Genomic DNA, 15157 nt, shown 5'->3' with positions numbered 1-15157 from the left:
CTTCTCTGGCTCTTTATTGGTGTCATATGACTTCAGATACTAGATCTCCACATGAAACACTACACAGAAGACAAACTTTAATCAGATGGAGACAAGAACTTTTTATAAGAGGGTAAAGAGATGTTGCCAGTTAACTCATTTTGCTAACATATCCATGTGTCTAAAAATCATCATGTAGAAAACAGTACAGCAAAAACAAACTCTGGGTGGTGGGGAACCCTCCATCTGATGGGTTCAATCGTCATCATCAGTCAGGTTCATCATCAGTCAGCAATCATCATCAGTCAGGTTGAATTGTCCCTCAAGCCTGCCTCCTACTTTAAAAACAAACAACAACAAAAACAGTACTCAACTGAAAGCAGAAACATTGTGTGTCTTTACCTTCCCAGTGGTCAAAGGTTAGGGTTGCCATATTCATGCTTCCCAAATCCGGGTGGCCTAATTTGCATATAATGGAGCAACTAATTTGCATTTTATTTATTTATTTGACAGATTTGTATACTTCCTCCTCCTTCTCTGCCCTCCCATGTGATCGGATCCAGAGTAAAATCCGGGCAATCAGAGCAGTGCATTTGAAATCTGACTAAATCTGGGTGGAATTTAGCAGCTGGGTGGAGGAGCTAAATTTAGGGGGCTACCCTAAATTCCGGGGGATATGGCAACCTCATCAAAGGTGGATACTTTCCTCTTGTGCCTCCTATGGCTGCTATTCCTTGGCCTTTTCCCCTGCAGGCTGTTCCTTCTGCTTCTTCTGTATCCACATTCCTCTCCAAATTCTTCTGAAAACTAAGGTTTTGGAAGCAGGACAAAAGACACTGAGGTCATTCACACAATCAAAAACTGTGTTCTACCCAGGTTTGGGAGCTGTGTGTACTCCTAATTTTTGATTGTGTGGAAGCAAGGTTAGAGGAAAACCTGGGTAGAAGTGATTGTGTGGAGGCAAGGTTAGAGGAAAAGCTACCCAGGTTTTCCTCTAACTTTGCTTCCACACAATCAAAACCTGGGTAGAACACAGTTTTCGATTGTGTGAATGACCTCAGTGTCTGATGGCTGTGAATGGTCTATCATCGTTTGCCTAAAACAACAGGGAAGCTGCTGTTAAAGAAGACTTTGTTGGTTTCTATCTGTCTGGATAATTACCAGCTTAGATCACATTTTACACTCTTGGCCAAGGTATCTGAGTGGCTGGTGGCAACTCAGTCCCAAGAATTCTTGAATGAGACTAGCTATCTCGATCCATTTCAATGTGGTTGCTGAGCTGGTTTTGGGACTGAAGTCACCTAGGCTGCCTAGGAGATGTCCTATGCTGGGAACTAGACAAAGGGAGTTCTGGTCTGCTGATTGTCTTGGCAGCTTTCAATACCGTTGACCACGAGATTTTGATATGAGGCAGTATAGAGACTTGCTAAATAAATACATATCCTTTTGAGTGACCTGGGTCCATTGGATCTGGCTGGCTCTGTCTTAACTGATGTAAGTCCTTCCAGGAGGGCAATAGGAACATAGGAAGCTGCCAAATACCGAGTCAGACCATTGGTCCAGTACTGTCCACTCAGACTGGCAGCGGCTTCTCCAAGGTTGCAGGCAGGAGTCTTTCTCTCTCAGCCCTATCTTGGAGATGCTGCCAGGGAGGGAACTTGGAACCTAGATGCTCTTCCCAGAGCAGCTAATACCCTTAGCCCAAGTGGGACAGCAGATCTGCCACTCTGCAGGAGTTCCACTTAACTCCATTTGTGCTCTGCTGGTATATTTTTCAATATTATAAGATATCTTCAGAATCTAGTTCCCTCTCATCAAAAAGAAAACTAAACACACATAAATTCACCTGGAACTTCTCACTGTTTTGGGGAAGCATCTAACAATACCCACAAATTCCCGAACAACAATATTGACAAATTAGCATCATTTATTCAGGTTCAGAATCTAGTTCCCTCTCATCAAAAAGAAAACTAAACACACATAAATTCACCTGGAACTTCTCACTGTTTTGGGGAAGCATCTAACAATACCCACAAATTCCCGAACAACAATATTGACAAATTAGCATCATTTATTCAGGTTCAGAATCTAGTTCCCTCTCATCAAAAAGAAAACTAAAAACACATAAATTCACCTGGAACTTCTCACTGTTTTGGAGAAGCATCTAACAATACCCACAAATTCCCGAACAACAATATTGACAAATTAGCATCATTTATTCAGGTTTAAGTATTTGCCTTTCCTTGTCATAACATTTGGAATTTAAATTTTTTCCGAGTCCTGTTGTAAGTTCTGAGTTCTGTAACTATGGAATAGGAGATGCTGGAGGGTCATCTCAGGTATAGGTTCCTGCTGTCTCAAACCAGATCTTCTCAACTGCTTCCTGGCCCATTTCAAAGAGTTTCATTAAGTGTTTCCACCCAGTTCTGGCTGTGATCATTAAGTACTCTTCATTCTCAGGATGCAGGAGTGTGGTGTGTGCAGCCATCACAAGCGACTGAGCGAACCGTCCACACACGAGGAGAAACAGGGCATCTCGCTCTTCTGTCATCAGCGGGACGATGCTTTCAAATCCTGCCAGAATATGTCCTCCAGCACGGAGAGGATCCTTGCTTTCAATCATCATATACATGATGGTTATTGCGACTTCAAACACATAACAGCCATAGCTCATATCGCTAAAGTCCAAAATACCAGAGACTCTATAATGTGAGCTTGGAGAGGAAACAGAATCGGTATCTAATAAGATATTGTGGTCATTGAGGTCACCATGATTGATACCTAAAATGAAGAACACACACAAACAATGCTATAAAATGGTTATTTTGTTGTTGTTTTTTAAGTGACCCACCTTTCTGCTGTGAGTCCCAAGGCAGTTTACAACAAACAACTTCAAAACCACTTTAATTATATCACAGTCCTAATAAAAGGGCTTGCATCTTGCACGGATTCCTCCCGAACCACAAAATGACTGTGCATTCTCCTCTTTGCTCGCTGATGAACAGAAAACGTGCTTTGCTTTGAGGATGAAATCGTGTTGCAATATTTTTTAGTATTTTTCAGTTTCTTAAGCAATTATCATTGAAATCCAACCCAGACTGAAATGTAAAGAACTGGGGGAAAACATTGTTTGTTTCTTTATATTTCTGTGACAGTCTGGACTGTCTGTTTTTAAAAGCACCCCCGCAATTCTGCCGAAGTTTGTCAGAAGGTATCATTCCAATGCATTTCAAATGAGAGAGTTTTTTCTGCGTTTCCCAGAAAATTAAGAACTTTTCCTGGGATTTTCACTTTTCCTGGTAGCCTGGGCAAGGTCAGGAAACCTACCTATGAAAATGACATGTTTCTGTCTTTTGTGGTTTGGTCTGGGAGTTTCATGTCAGTCAGTAAGTGAGCAGCTTTATAGATATAGATATCAATCACCTTAAGAACATAAAAAGAGCTTTCCTGCATCAGACCAAAGGTTGATCAAGTCCAGCCCACTGTTTCCTACAGTGGCCAATCAGATGCTCCTGGAGAGGCCAAAAGCAGGGCAGGAAGACAAGAGCCCTTCCCTGAAATTGATATTCAGAGGCAGACTGCCTCTCAAAGTGGAAGTTCTACATAGTCATAGTAAATAGCCAGTGACAGACCTATCCTCCATAAATAGAATAGCACACAGAAAAGACAAATTCTCCACTAGTGGTTCACAAAAATAAAACCAGCTTAACTTGCCACCTAGCCACCTAATGGCGCAGTGGGGAAATGACTTGACTAGCAAGCCAGAGGTTGCTGGTTCGAATCCCCGCTGGTATGTTTCCCAGACTATGGGAAACACCAATATCGGGCAGCAATGATATAGGAAGATGCTGAAAGGCATCATCTCATACTGCGCGGGGGATGGCAATGGGAAACCCCTCCTGTATTCTACCGAAGACAACCACAGGACTCTGGGGTCGCCAGGAGTTGACACGGACTTGACGGCACACTTTCCTTTAACTTGCCACCTATAGCAACCTTTGGTCTTCAGATGTTGTCGGACAACAATGCCCACCATCCCTAGCAACAACATTCCTCTTTTCCATACTTTCTGAGCTGACAGATGTTAGCTGAGAATTTCAGCTCAAATTTGGGGTGGTTAGGGAGGGGGTCTGTGACTCCCCCGCTTCCCGAGTTCAGCTCCCCACCCCGCTGCCACCAGTTTCAGAGCGATGCCGTTTCTCTGGGTAGCTGCTCTTTTTATATCCAAGACGTGCCCTCCATATGGCACAATGTCATGACGCAACACTGTTCCCAAGGGCTTGTGGGTAATAAAAATGGCAGCCACCCAGTTGGCGGCTGTCCGGAACAGCACTGACAACCAAGATCTTCTGGTTGTGCCCTCCACCTCTGAAAACTGCCGAAATCCCCCCTGCATTTTTACAACCTGCTTATTTGCAGCCCATATATACCACTGAGCCAAAGAAAACAAAACAAAACAAAAATTAAACCACCGATCACAGACCTGCACTGGCTACCAGTATGTTTCTGAGAAAAATACAAAGTGGTGGTTATTACCTATAAAGCCCTTAATGGCTTGGGTCCAGGGTATTTAGGAGAACACCTTCTTCATTACGAACCCTGCTGCCCATTATGACCCTCTGGGGAAGTCTGGTTATGGCTGATACCAGCTCCTTTGCCGGTGACTTGGGACCTGGCTTTCTCTGTGGCTACCCCAAGACTCTAGAATGCACCTCCTGACCAAACCAGAGCTTCACAATCTCTGGCTGTTTTTAAACAGATCCTCAAGACACACCTGTTTTCTCAGGCTTTTCGTTCATGAATTAATTTTAAATTGCTTGTTTTAATTGTATCCGGTTTTGTATTTATTTTAAATTATGTGCAGTGATATACACGTATATGGCGGCATATAAACAGGGTGGATAAATAGTGCAATTATTTTCAGTACTTACATGGTCGGAAGGTGCTTAGCTTTGGCACGATTCTCGCTTTGAACTGCTCAATAATTTGCTTCACCACTTCCAGATATTCGCTCTGGCCCAGGGCATAAATGTAGCGCTCCAGAAGAGGAACGTTGGCCAGATTCCAGATGAATTCACCTCGATGCAGACATCCTATCAATGGATGTCGGAATTTCTTCAGGAAAGAGGGAGAAAAAGGATACATTCTGTGGCATTTTTATAGAGGGCATCATATAAGCATTACACACAGCTAGCAGGGCAAAGACTCACCTTTTAAAATATCTCATATTTAGCAGCGGGGAGAGCAACTATCCCTATTCAGCCCAGCATAGGACCTCTCCAGTGGCTTTTGCTTCCTCTCTTTGCAGCTATGTGCTGGTTAAGCAGCTCTCCTCTTTCTTTAGGAAGTTGCTTTATACTGAGTCAGACCATTGGTCCATCTAGCTCAGTATTGTCAGCTCTGACTGGCAGTAGCTCTCCAAGGTTACAGGCAGGAATCCTTTCCAGCCCTACCTGGAGATGCACAGGCTGGAAGTTGGGAGCTTCTTCATGCGCAGATGCTCTACCTCTGAGCTACACCCCCATCCCAAAGCCTACAGCACCTGATATTCCCAAGCAGTCTCCCATCCAAGCACCAACCAGGACTGACCCTGCTTAGCTTCCAAGATCAGACAAGATCAGGTGCGATCAGGGTAGTAAGGGCACTGACATTCTTTGAGGAGAGCTGGTCTTGTGGCAGCAAGCATGTCCCCTTAGCTAAGGTTCACCCTGGTTGCATATGAAAGGGAGACTAGAAGTGCGAGCACTGGAAGATCTTCCCCTCAGGGAATGGAGCTGCTCTGAGAAGAGCATCTAGGTTCCAAGTTCCTTCCCTGGCATCTCCAAGATAGGGCTCAGAGAGATTCCTGCCTGCAACCTTGGAGAAGCCGCGGCCAGTCTGTGAAGACAATACTGAGCTAGATAGACCAATGCTCTGACTCAGTATATGGCAGCTTCCTATGTTCCTATGACACATGTTAACCATATAAATGTATGTTTTGGATCAGATTAGCTGAGCAGACTACTCCCTGGTTGTATATGAATGGTAGACTTGATGTGTGAGCACTGTAAGATCTTCCCCTCAGGGGATGGAGCCGCTCTGGGAAGAGCATCTAGGTTCCAAGTTCCCTCCCTGGCAGCATCTCCAAGAGCGGGCTGAGAGAGATTCCTGCCTGCAACCTTGGAGAAGCCTCTGCCAGTCTGTGTAGACAATCCTGAGCTAGATGGACCAAGGGTCTGACTCAGTATATGGCAGCTTCTTATGTTCCTCCATCTGCTGCTTTGCCAGCTAGACCAGGTTACTGGCAGGTTCATATACAGGCACACACCCTAAATCTCACCTCTGCAATGGTCTGATCCAGCTTGGCAGCCAGCTGCCCGATCTCATACAGAACAGGAGGACTCATTGGGATCGTCGCCACCGTCTTTCCCGGCAGGTAGGTCAGCAGCCTCACCAAGTACCCTTGGGTGCTGGAGTCAGCGTCTAAGAGGCAGAGGCAGGCAGCCTTCAGTTTCAAACAGAGGGAACTGGCAACAGGGAAGAAAACCAGTCGGAGGCTAGAGAGAATTTCTCTCTGACTCGGCTATAGGGGAGGTTTGGGGCGGCTTCATGCTAGAAATCTGGGGGCGGGAGAAGAAGGGCAATCCCCTGTGGGTGAGGGGTTAGAATCCAAGTATTCTACGACGGATATTTAGACACCACTTTTCAACAAAAGTTCCCAAAGCAGTTTACAGAGAGAGAAGAGAAGAGAAGAGAAGAGAAGAGAAGAGAAGAGAAGAGAAGAGAAGAGAAGATGGCTCCCTGTCCCCAAAGGGCTCACAGTCTAAAAAATGAAACATAAGATAGACACCAGCAACAGCCACTGGAGGAATACTGTGCTGGGGATGGATAGGGCCAGTTGCTCTCCCCCTGATAAATAAAGAGAATCACCACATTTAAAAGGTGCCTCTTTGCTCCGTTAGCAATTTTGTATTACTGGCATACAAAACCTTAAATTACAGTAAAGACTTGGCACACCATAGGAACATAGGCAGCTGCCATATACTGAGTCAGACCCTTGGTCCATCTCGCTCAGTATTGTCTGCACAGACTGGCAGCGGCTTCTCCAAGGTTGCAGGCAGGAGTCTCTCTCAGCCCGATCTTGGAGATGCTAGAGAGTGAACCTGGCACCTAGATGCTCTCCCCAGAGCGGCCCCATTTCCTAAGGGGAATCTCTTCCAGTGCTCACATATGTAGTCTCCCATTCAAATGCAACCCAGGGCAGACCCTGCTTAGCAAGGGAGACAATTCATGCCTGCTACCGCAAGACCAGCTCTTGCCACTTCTGAAAGGTTGCCAGCTTCAGCATTACATGCTCGTATGCATCACTGGTCAGGGAGGCAGGACAGAAGGAGATGAAGGTGGATGGCTGATGATAAAGAAGTCCACTCCCCAAACCCGCCCTTCTGCTGATCTGCAGCCTTCTCTGGCAACTACATTTCTGTTGCCCAGAAGTATGATCCTCAGTGCAAGATATTGCAACTGAGCCAAGAGAGACACCTTTTGAAGTGGTGATTCTCTTATATTTAACAGGGGGAGAGCAACTGGCCCAATCCTTCCCCAGCACAGCACCCCTCCAGTGGCTACTGCTGGTATCTGCCTTCTGTTTCTTTTCAGAAACAGAGCCCTTTGGGGACAAGGGACCATCTTATTTATGTATTCTTTATTTTCCTATGTAAACTGCTTCGAGAACTTTGGTTGAAGAGCAGTATGTAAAATATTCGTAGGCGTAGTAGACATGGTAAGAAATTGTGAGTGCAAGCCAGTGCAACATATTGTGAGAGCTGGTCTTGTGGTAGCAAGCATGAATTGCCCCCTTTGCTAAGAAGGGTCCACCCTGGTTTGCATTGGAATGGGAGACTACATGTGTGTGCACTGTAAGATATTCCCCTTAGGGGATGGGGCTGCTCGGGGAAGAGCAGAAGGTTTCAAGTTCCCTCTCTAGCTCCTGCCTGCAACCTTGGAGAAGCTGCTGCCAGTCTGTGAAGACAATACTGAGCTAGATAGACCAATGGTCTGACTCAGTATATGGCAGCTCCCTATGTTCCTAGTAGTTTAGGAAACCCTAAATATTTGAATTCAGAAAAACCCTGATAGGCTGAACTGTTGTCAACACATTGACAACTGCTGTCGACACATTTTAATGAAAGGCAGTATATAAATTTAACAATAAATAAATTTAACAATAAAATGCATGCCTCTTATAAGAAGAGAATAGCCAGCACAATAGCCAGACTCTTGACACTCTCACCTACTGATTCCAGGAACATTATTTCACCCCCTTTAGTGGACCGAGGGGCAGGCACAGGAAATCCCTCTTTATTCAAAAACATCATGATCTCCGTCTGCACCTCAATGAGGCCAGGATTCTGGCTGTCTTCACCATTGATGATTTTCACAACATACTCCTCTGCATAATCTCCAGTTCCTTCCAACTTAGGCACACGCACATGAAAGTTCTGATCATCATAACTGGGGAGGGGCTTCAGCTCGGCTACTTTTAATCCAAAGATCCTTTCTACTAGTTCAATGGTCTGCTTTTCACTGAATGCGGGTTTATTCCGATTGTGAGGCTGCTGATTACTTCTGGAAGACATCACGAGTCTAGAAGGGAATTTAAAAAGAGAGGGAAATGGAACATCTGGATTGCATTTTACAGAAAAGCAGCTGCAAAGGCAGTACTTTACATCAGAGAGCAAGCTTGTGTTCTGGAGAACGTTGTCTAAAAGACAAAAACCGTGGCTTGTGTGTGTGTGTTTGTGTGTGTGCAATTTACAGCACAAAAAAGGTGTAAGGAGATAGGGATGTACACGAACCGGTTCGGCACTCCTTTTGTGGAGTGCTGAACTGGTTCGAAAGTCCGGTGTTTGGGCCAGTTTAGAGGCAGGGGATTCCTTTATGGGGCAGGGAGGGTGTCCTTAACTGCCCCCCACTTGCCCCAAAACTGCTCCCCAAAACCACTGGTGCAGGGCTGCAGTGTACCTCCTTGCAGCACCAGTCAGTGTAGTACCAGAAGTGGAGGGGCAGGTAAGGGCACCCTCCCTGCCCCTTAAAGGGAGCCCAGGAGTGCACGAACTAGTCCACGCACATCCCAACAAGGGGGAAGCGTTAGATCCTCCCATACTGGGTCAGGCTTCTCATGGTTTATTTTTCGATTATAAAAAGGATCCACTTCCAGATTAAGCATGTTTCCCAATGATGGACAGTGTCCTGTGGAATGTGTCCCCAAAGTCAGAGACAGACAAGTGTTCCCTCTAATATATATATATATATATATTTAGATCTGTATAAGGAATGAAGCAGGCCTGTGCACAGACGTCAAAGTCAGAATCGGGTTTGACCCGATCTTTACCGACCCTGCAAATGTCAGTCTGGGGTCTGATTCAGGGTTGGGATTGGAAACAGGACGGAATTGGGACATGTGTGGGGGGAGGAATCAAATAAGTCTGTACAGAATTGTAGCCTTAATTAAAAAGCTGCGCTTTTGGTGGTGGTTGTTCTATGGCTGCTGTTAATACATCAAGGAAAACGGTCAGGCACAGATATCTTCCCCAGCTATTATTGTTGGTGGATATCCTGAGCAAATACAAGTCAACTGGAAAGTGCAGCTGCTAATCTGCATATGCAAAATAATTTGCAAGCCAATGTACACGATATGCAAATTAGGCACCAGGATTTGGAGAGCCAGAATACGGCAACCCTAGCAGTGAGGAAGGAGGCAAAAAGCAAGTGTTTGTTGAGAGAGTTGGTCTTGTGGTAGCAAGCATGACTTGTCCCCATAGCTAAGCAGTGTCTGCCTGCCCTGGTTGCATATGAATGGGAGACTTGATGTGTAGGAAGAGCAAAAGGTTTCAAGTTCCCTCCCTGGCTTCTCCAAGATAGGACAAGATTTTTTTTTTTAAGGACAAGATTTTTTTTTTTATTGAACCAACAAACTACCAAAGCATAGGGCTGAGAGAGATTCCTGCCTGCAACCTTGGAGAAGCCGCTGCCAGTCTGTGAAGACAATACTGAGCTAGATAGACCAAGGGTCTGACTCAGTATATGGCAGCTTCCTATGTTCCTAAGTGAGGTGCTGCTTTTGCTATTCCATGCATTCCCATGGCCGTTTGGAAGGAACCAGTGGCATTTCCGTGGGCACCTCCTGTCATTCATTCTAGTACATTCCCTGGAATTGAGTGGATCCTGAACTTCTTGTAACAGAACTCCCCAAATCATTGCATTTATCTACGTAAGGGGTGTGGCCATTGGGGTGGGTGTGGCCATTGGGGTGTGACTGTCAGGGTGGGTGTGGCTATGGGGGCTATTGATAACTGCAAAGGGTTTCAAGCACCTGGTGCAACAACGCCAGTTGATCACACCAAGAGGAGATCTAACTTACTTTATTAAATTCTGCAGAATACCAGAAAGGTGATGCTCTCTATCAAATGCAGCAAGGAAGAGCAACCCACCCTTTGCAGTTCTCACTGTCATGAAGAGCACATGCCCCTCCGAATCTGCGACGACATCACAGGCAAGAAGAAGAGGAGGAGGAAGTCAGAAGCGGTTCTTTCCCGCGTGGTTGTTAGGAACAAAGCGACACTGGAAGCTTCCGTATACTGAGTCAGACCATTGGTCTATCTAGCTTAGTCTTGTCTTCACAGACTGGCAGCGGCTTCTCCACAGCGGCTACCTTCACAGTGGATGTGCCATTGCTCAGCAAAAGGCTGCTGAGATAGCAGGGGGCAGCAGAGGGAGGGAGGCGAGGTGGCGAGTGACGTCTTGGTGTCCCGCTGGCACCCCAATAATTCACTACTTGAAGTGACCCTGTTTGCTTGCCTCATGGAAGGCCCACCCCTGGGTCCTTGTACTGTTGGAGGGTCAAATTTGGTGCGATGGTGGCCGATGACCAATGCGAAGAATTGGGTCTGTGGTGGCAGAGGGGGGATTTAAAGAGCAGTGTGGTGAGTGGGAGCTTCTCCTCCCAAAACTGATTTTTTTCTAAAAGCCGTTCTCCCCCGCCTCCCCCGGAGGCGTAGCAAGGTTGGAGTGGGCCCAGAGACAAGATTTTAAAATGCGCCCCCTCACTGAAGCTCAGCTCATGAAGGAAAGAAATCTTAAATGAGGCTGAATAGTGGTAATAAAAAGCATAGTAAAATTTATATATCTATCTATCTCTATCTCTATCTCTATCTCCTATGTGCCACAATAGAACATCATCCTAAACTATTTTTAAAAAGGTTTTGTAAATTGTGGACCATGCAAGTCATTTCATGGTACTAGAGAAAGACCTGCTGTTCTGGTAGCTCCAGGTCTTTCACATCAGTTTCGGAGGATGAATACAACTGAAGGAAGCCTGGGAAGGTGCGCCCAGTCATGTGACTTGCCTCGGGGGGGGCCCTCAAGGCAGTGGGCCCCCAGACAACTGTCTCCCCTTGCCCTATTGTAGTTACGCCCCTGCCATCCCCCCATCCTGGTGGGGCTCCATGACCAGAAGTAACCTCCACTAGGAGAAAAGCAAATACACATTATAGCAGAAAAACACAGATGGAGGATGGCTTTAGCCCAGGGGCAGGCTTTCCACAAGTTGTGGATTTATAATTTCCATCATCCCCTGCTGTAATAAATTGTGGTTGGGGCTGATGGGAATTGTAGTTCAACATCATCTGTGAAGGAGAGCTGGTCTGGTGGTAGAAAGCATGACTTGTCCCCTTAGCTAAGCAGGGTCCGCCCTGATTGCATATGAATGGGAGACTTGATGTGTGAGCACTGGAAGAGATTCCCCTTAGGGGATGGAGCCATCTGGGAAGAGCATCTAGGCTCCAAGTTCCTTCCCTGGCAGCATCTCCAAGATAGGGCTGAGAGAGACTCCTGCCTGCAACCTTGGAGAAGTCACTGCCAGTCTGTGAAGACAATACTGAGCGAGATGGACCTATGGTCTGACTCAGTATATGGCAGCTGCCTATGTTCTTAATTGCACGTTGCTTACCCTTGATTTAGCCCTTTTCCACTCCTACCCAAACTATATTTTAAATCTCCATCCTACACTGCTTTATACAGTCTTTTAAAAGGTAGTTACACACCTATAACTTCCCTATTTACTAAGTATGTTAAACCTTTCTCCCCTGCCCTGAGCAAGAGGTTGGACTAGATGGCCTCAAGATTCATCCAACTCTATAATTCTCTGAATCAGCAAGAGCTGAGCCGGGGCCTGCTGCCACCCTCACCTTAGTTGTGTGTGTCCTTAAGAAACTATGGTAAGCCTGTTTGACTAACGGTGACAGAAGAAATACCTTTCTACAACTTACACCAGAGAAAGCAAATCCTCTTTCAAACCATGTTAATTTCATTCCAGGCTCAGTTTAATCACATTTAAATCATGCTGTTATATTTAAAATGGTTGGAGAGTGATTTCTTCTGTGTTTTCAACATATTTTTCTTAGGACTCCAATCTTTTCTGTTATTCTAGGTTTAAAATACACACCAATTTATGATTATTTGCCAAATGGTGCAATCCAGAGTCACTCAAACAATAGGAATCTGGGCTCTGATATCAATGGATAGCTTGTCTATTCCACTGCATGTCAATTGCAGAATGTCAATATAATTCAGTTTGTACATCCCATTGCATGTCAACTGCAGAATGTCGGCTGAATAACTACATCCCATTGCATGTCAACTGCAGAATTTCAACGGCAATTCTGCACATTCCAACTTGCAAATAAATTACATTGAAAAGGCTTGTATCACTGCTGAACAAAAGATTTACGCTCTTGGTTTATAGGAGTCAGTTGCCAACACACTAATACAGCAGTTTAAAAGACAATAGATTCAAGACTGAAACTGAATAAAGATTTCTCAACTCACGCTTACTTGCTGAAAGTAAGAATTATTCAAATTGTAATATAAAAATGTTGATTTTCTTCCAGCTCTTAGTCTGAACATAGGTCCTCCTGTTGAAAACTCTGCTAGGAAAATCTGTCCTCTAGATTCCAAGATGGGAAGTTGCCATTAAACCTTGGACTCTGTCAGAAGATTTAACCTTTGTACTTAAAAAGAAAAACATGTAGTGGCAGTGCTGAGGTACAAGGGGATTAAGCAAAGGAATTAAGTAGTCACCTGAAAGGACACATCAATCAAGTTATACCTCATTTGCTTCCAAGGACCCCGTATTGATTAGAAAAATTGCACTTCTCAGATGAATAATTGTGATTTTTCTTTAAAAAAAAGAAAAAGGAAAAAGAGGGAAAGCTCTCACATGTACTCAAATGGGGCACCTTGACTATTGTGGAATATAAAATAATCTCAATTACTGCTTTATATAATAATAAAAAATGATGATGATGATGATGTCTGGATAAAACAAACCAGTCAATAACACCTGTTTGACTGTGTAAACTTTATTTTACAAATTTTATAAGTTTGCTGTGTAAATTTATTATTATTATTGTTTACACAGTCAGACAGATGCTATTGACTGGTTTGTTTTATCCAGACATTGAGTTGTTCCCAAGGACCTGGGATGGCTGAATTTTATTGTCAATGTTGTTCTTTTTGTTATTATAGATATCGTCGCAGAATATCGGCTGTTCCCAGTAAAGTTGCTTTTTGTAATTGGCTGATGGTGATTTCTGTGGCCCCTCTGGTGTTGAGGTGCTCTTCAAGGTCTTTTGGAACTGCACCCAGGGCGCCAATTACCACTGGGATTATTTGGGTCTTTTTCTGCCACAGCCTTTCAATTTCAATTTGTAGATCTTTGTATTTGGTGATTTTTTCTATTTCTTTTTCTTCTATTTTGCTATCCCCTGGTATTGCTATGTCAATTATTTTAACTTGTTTTTCTTTCTTCTCGACTACAGTTATATCTGGTGTATTGTGTGGCAGAAGCCTGTCTGTTTGTAGTAGAAAGTCCCATAATATTTTTGCATCTTCATTTTCTATAACTTTTTCAATTTTGTGGTCCCACCAATTTTTGGCTACAGGTAGATTGTATTTTTTGCAGATGTATTTTATTTATTATTATTATTATTATTATTATTATTATTATTATTATTTATTATTATGGCAGGCACTGAGATTCTTGTATGTTCCCAAATAGTCAAGGCGTCTCTTTCTGCTGTGCAATATGCATACCCTTGGGTGTACACAAGGTGTGTGTGTGTGCATGTGCGTGTGTGTATGTAACAGGAGAGAGAGGAATGAAGCCAGCAAGGAGGATGGAAAGAAAGAAAGTGTGCCTGCTTCTCTTTGCTACTGGTTAAGTACCTAGAATTATTTTTATTTTTATAAATTACTGCAGGCAGTTCACTTTAACACACAAACACAAAATAACCAATTAAAAGAACACATTTAAAAGTTACTGATGGTCGGGCTACAAAAGGGCTCCCCTAAAGACTGTAATGATCTTAAGCCTTAAATATCTATAGTGAGTGCAATATATCATCACATATCCTCTCTTCCCCATCTCTCCCTTGCCCCTTCATCGTCTGAAAAAAACCCTTAGCTAAGCAGGCTCTGCCCTGGTTGCATATGAATGGGAGATATGATGTGTGAGCACTGGAAGAGATTCCCCTCAGGGGATGGAGCTACTCTGGGAAGAGCATCTAGGTTCCAAGTTCCCTCCCTGTCAGCATCTCCAAGATAGGGCTGAGAGAGATTCCTGCCTCCAACCTTGGAGAAGCCGCTGCCAGTCTGGGTAGACAATACTGAGCTAGATGGACCAGTGGTCTGACTCAGTATCTGGCAGCTTCCTATGTGCAGTGGTCTACCCAAACCATGCTCGAGCTAATGCAAAGGGCTGAGATAACATTTCATGTTTAAGTGACCTTACCGGGACACTCAGAAGCCTGAGTTTGGACTGCACCACTGTTGTTGTTTTCTTGCAAAGGAAACAGTACAGAGTTATGGACCCACTTGATAGCTTCACTTTGCTCTGGCTGCACGATGCAAAGCCGTCATCTGTTCCTACAAGTTGAACTGAAGTGGAATGGAGGAGTTAGGTGAGCTATAAAGGACAGCATGCCAAATTCCGGAGTGCTGAGTCCGGTATAGAAAAGGATCTTTTGGGGGAAGTCGCTGAAGCTGTCACTCTGAAAGGAAAACTAGCACATCATGCAAACCACACTGCCCGGCCTTTTCTAGCAGCTCTGTAGGGGAAGCCCATCTGCAGAGGGTAGGGAGA

The 15157-nt window shown here is 44.5% G+C and overlaps 1 protein-coding gene and 1 pseudogene across 5 annotated transcripts; both read right to left on the bottom strand.

Annotated features, from left to right (window-relative positions):
• Positions 1 to 1888: 1888 nt before the first annotated feature.
• Positions 1889 to 15153, bottom strand: HYKK (hydroxylysine kinase). Of its 5 annotated transcripts, none has more exons than XM_053272734.1 (7): positions 14807 to 15153; positions 12844 to 12961; positions 10379 to 10493; positions 8249 to 8601; positions 6299 to 6441; positions 4911 to 5094; positions 1889 to 2760 (listed from the first exon to the last, which is right to left on the bottom strand). In XM_053272734.1, exons 3-7 carry the CDS (start codon positions 10468 to 10470, stop codon positions 2315 to 2317), a joined length of 1218 nt encoding a protein of 405 aa, XP_053128709.1. In that variant the 5' UTR covers positions 10471 to 10493; positions 12844 to 12961; positions 14807 to 15153; the 3' UTR covers positions 1889 to 2314. The 5 variants fall into 5 exon arrangements, with proteins under 5 accessions (XP_053128709.1, XP_053128708.1, XP_053128711.1 ...); XM_053272733.1 differs by having other exon boundaries at positions 12850 to 12961; XM_053272736.1 differs by lacking the exon at positions 10379 to 10493.
• Positions 5510 to 5628, bottom strand: LOC128335235 (uncharacterized; annotated as a pseudogene).
• Positions 15154 to 15157: the final 4 nt, after the last annotated feature.

Source organism: Hemicordylus capensis, chromosome 10 (genome assembly GCF_027244095.1).
Source record: "Hemicordylus capensis ecotype Gifberg chromosome 10, rHemCap1.1.pri, whole genome shotgun sequence".
Taxonomy (NCBI): domain Eukaryota; kingdom Metazoa; phylum Chordata; class Lepidosauria; order Squamata; family Cordylidae; genus Hemicordylus; species Hemicordylus capensis.
The sequence above is the reverse complement of the archived record's forward strand: the minus strand, read 5'-3'. Positions and strand labels throughout refer to the sequence as shown.

Excerpts from the sequence above, each read along its gene's own strand:
- HYKK (XM_053272734.1), bottom strand. The coding sequence starts at position 10,470 with ATGACAGTGAGAACTGCAAAGGGTGGGTTGCTCTTCCTTGCTGCATTT. Across the intron at positions 8,602-10,378 it reads ATTCTGCAGAATTTAATAAA|ACTCGTGATGTCTTCCAGAA; the intron begins GTAAGTTAGATC and ends ATTCCCTTCTAG. Across the intron at positions 5,095-6,298 it reads TGGATCAGACCATTGCAGAG|AAATTCCGACATCCATTGAT; the intron begins GTGAGATTTAGG and ends TCTTTCCTGAAG.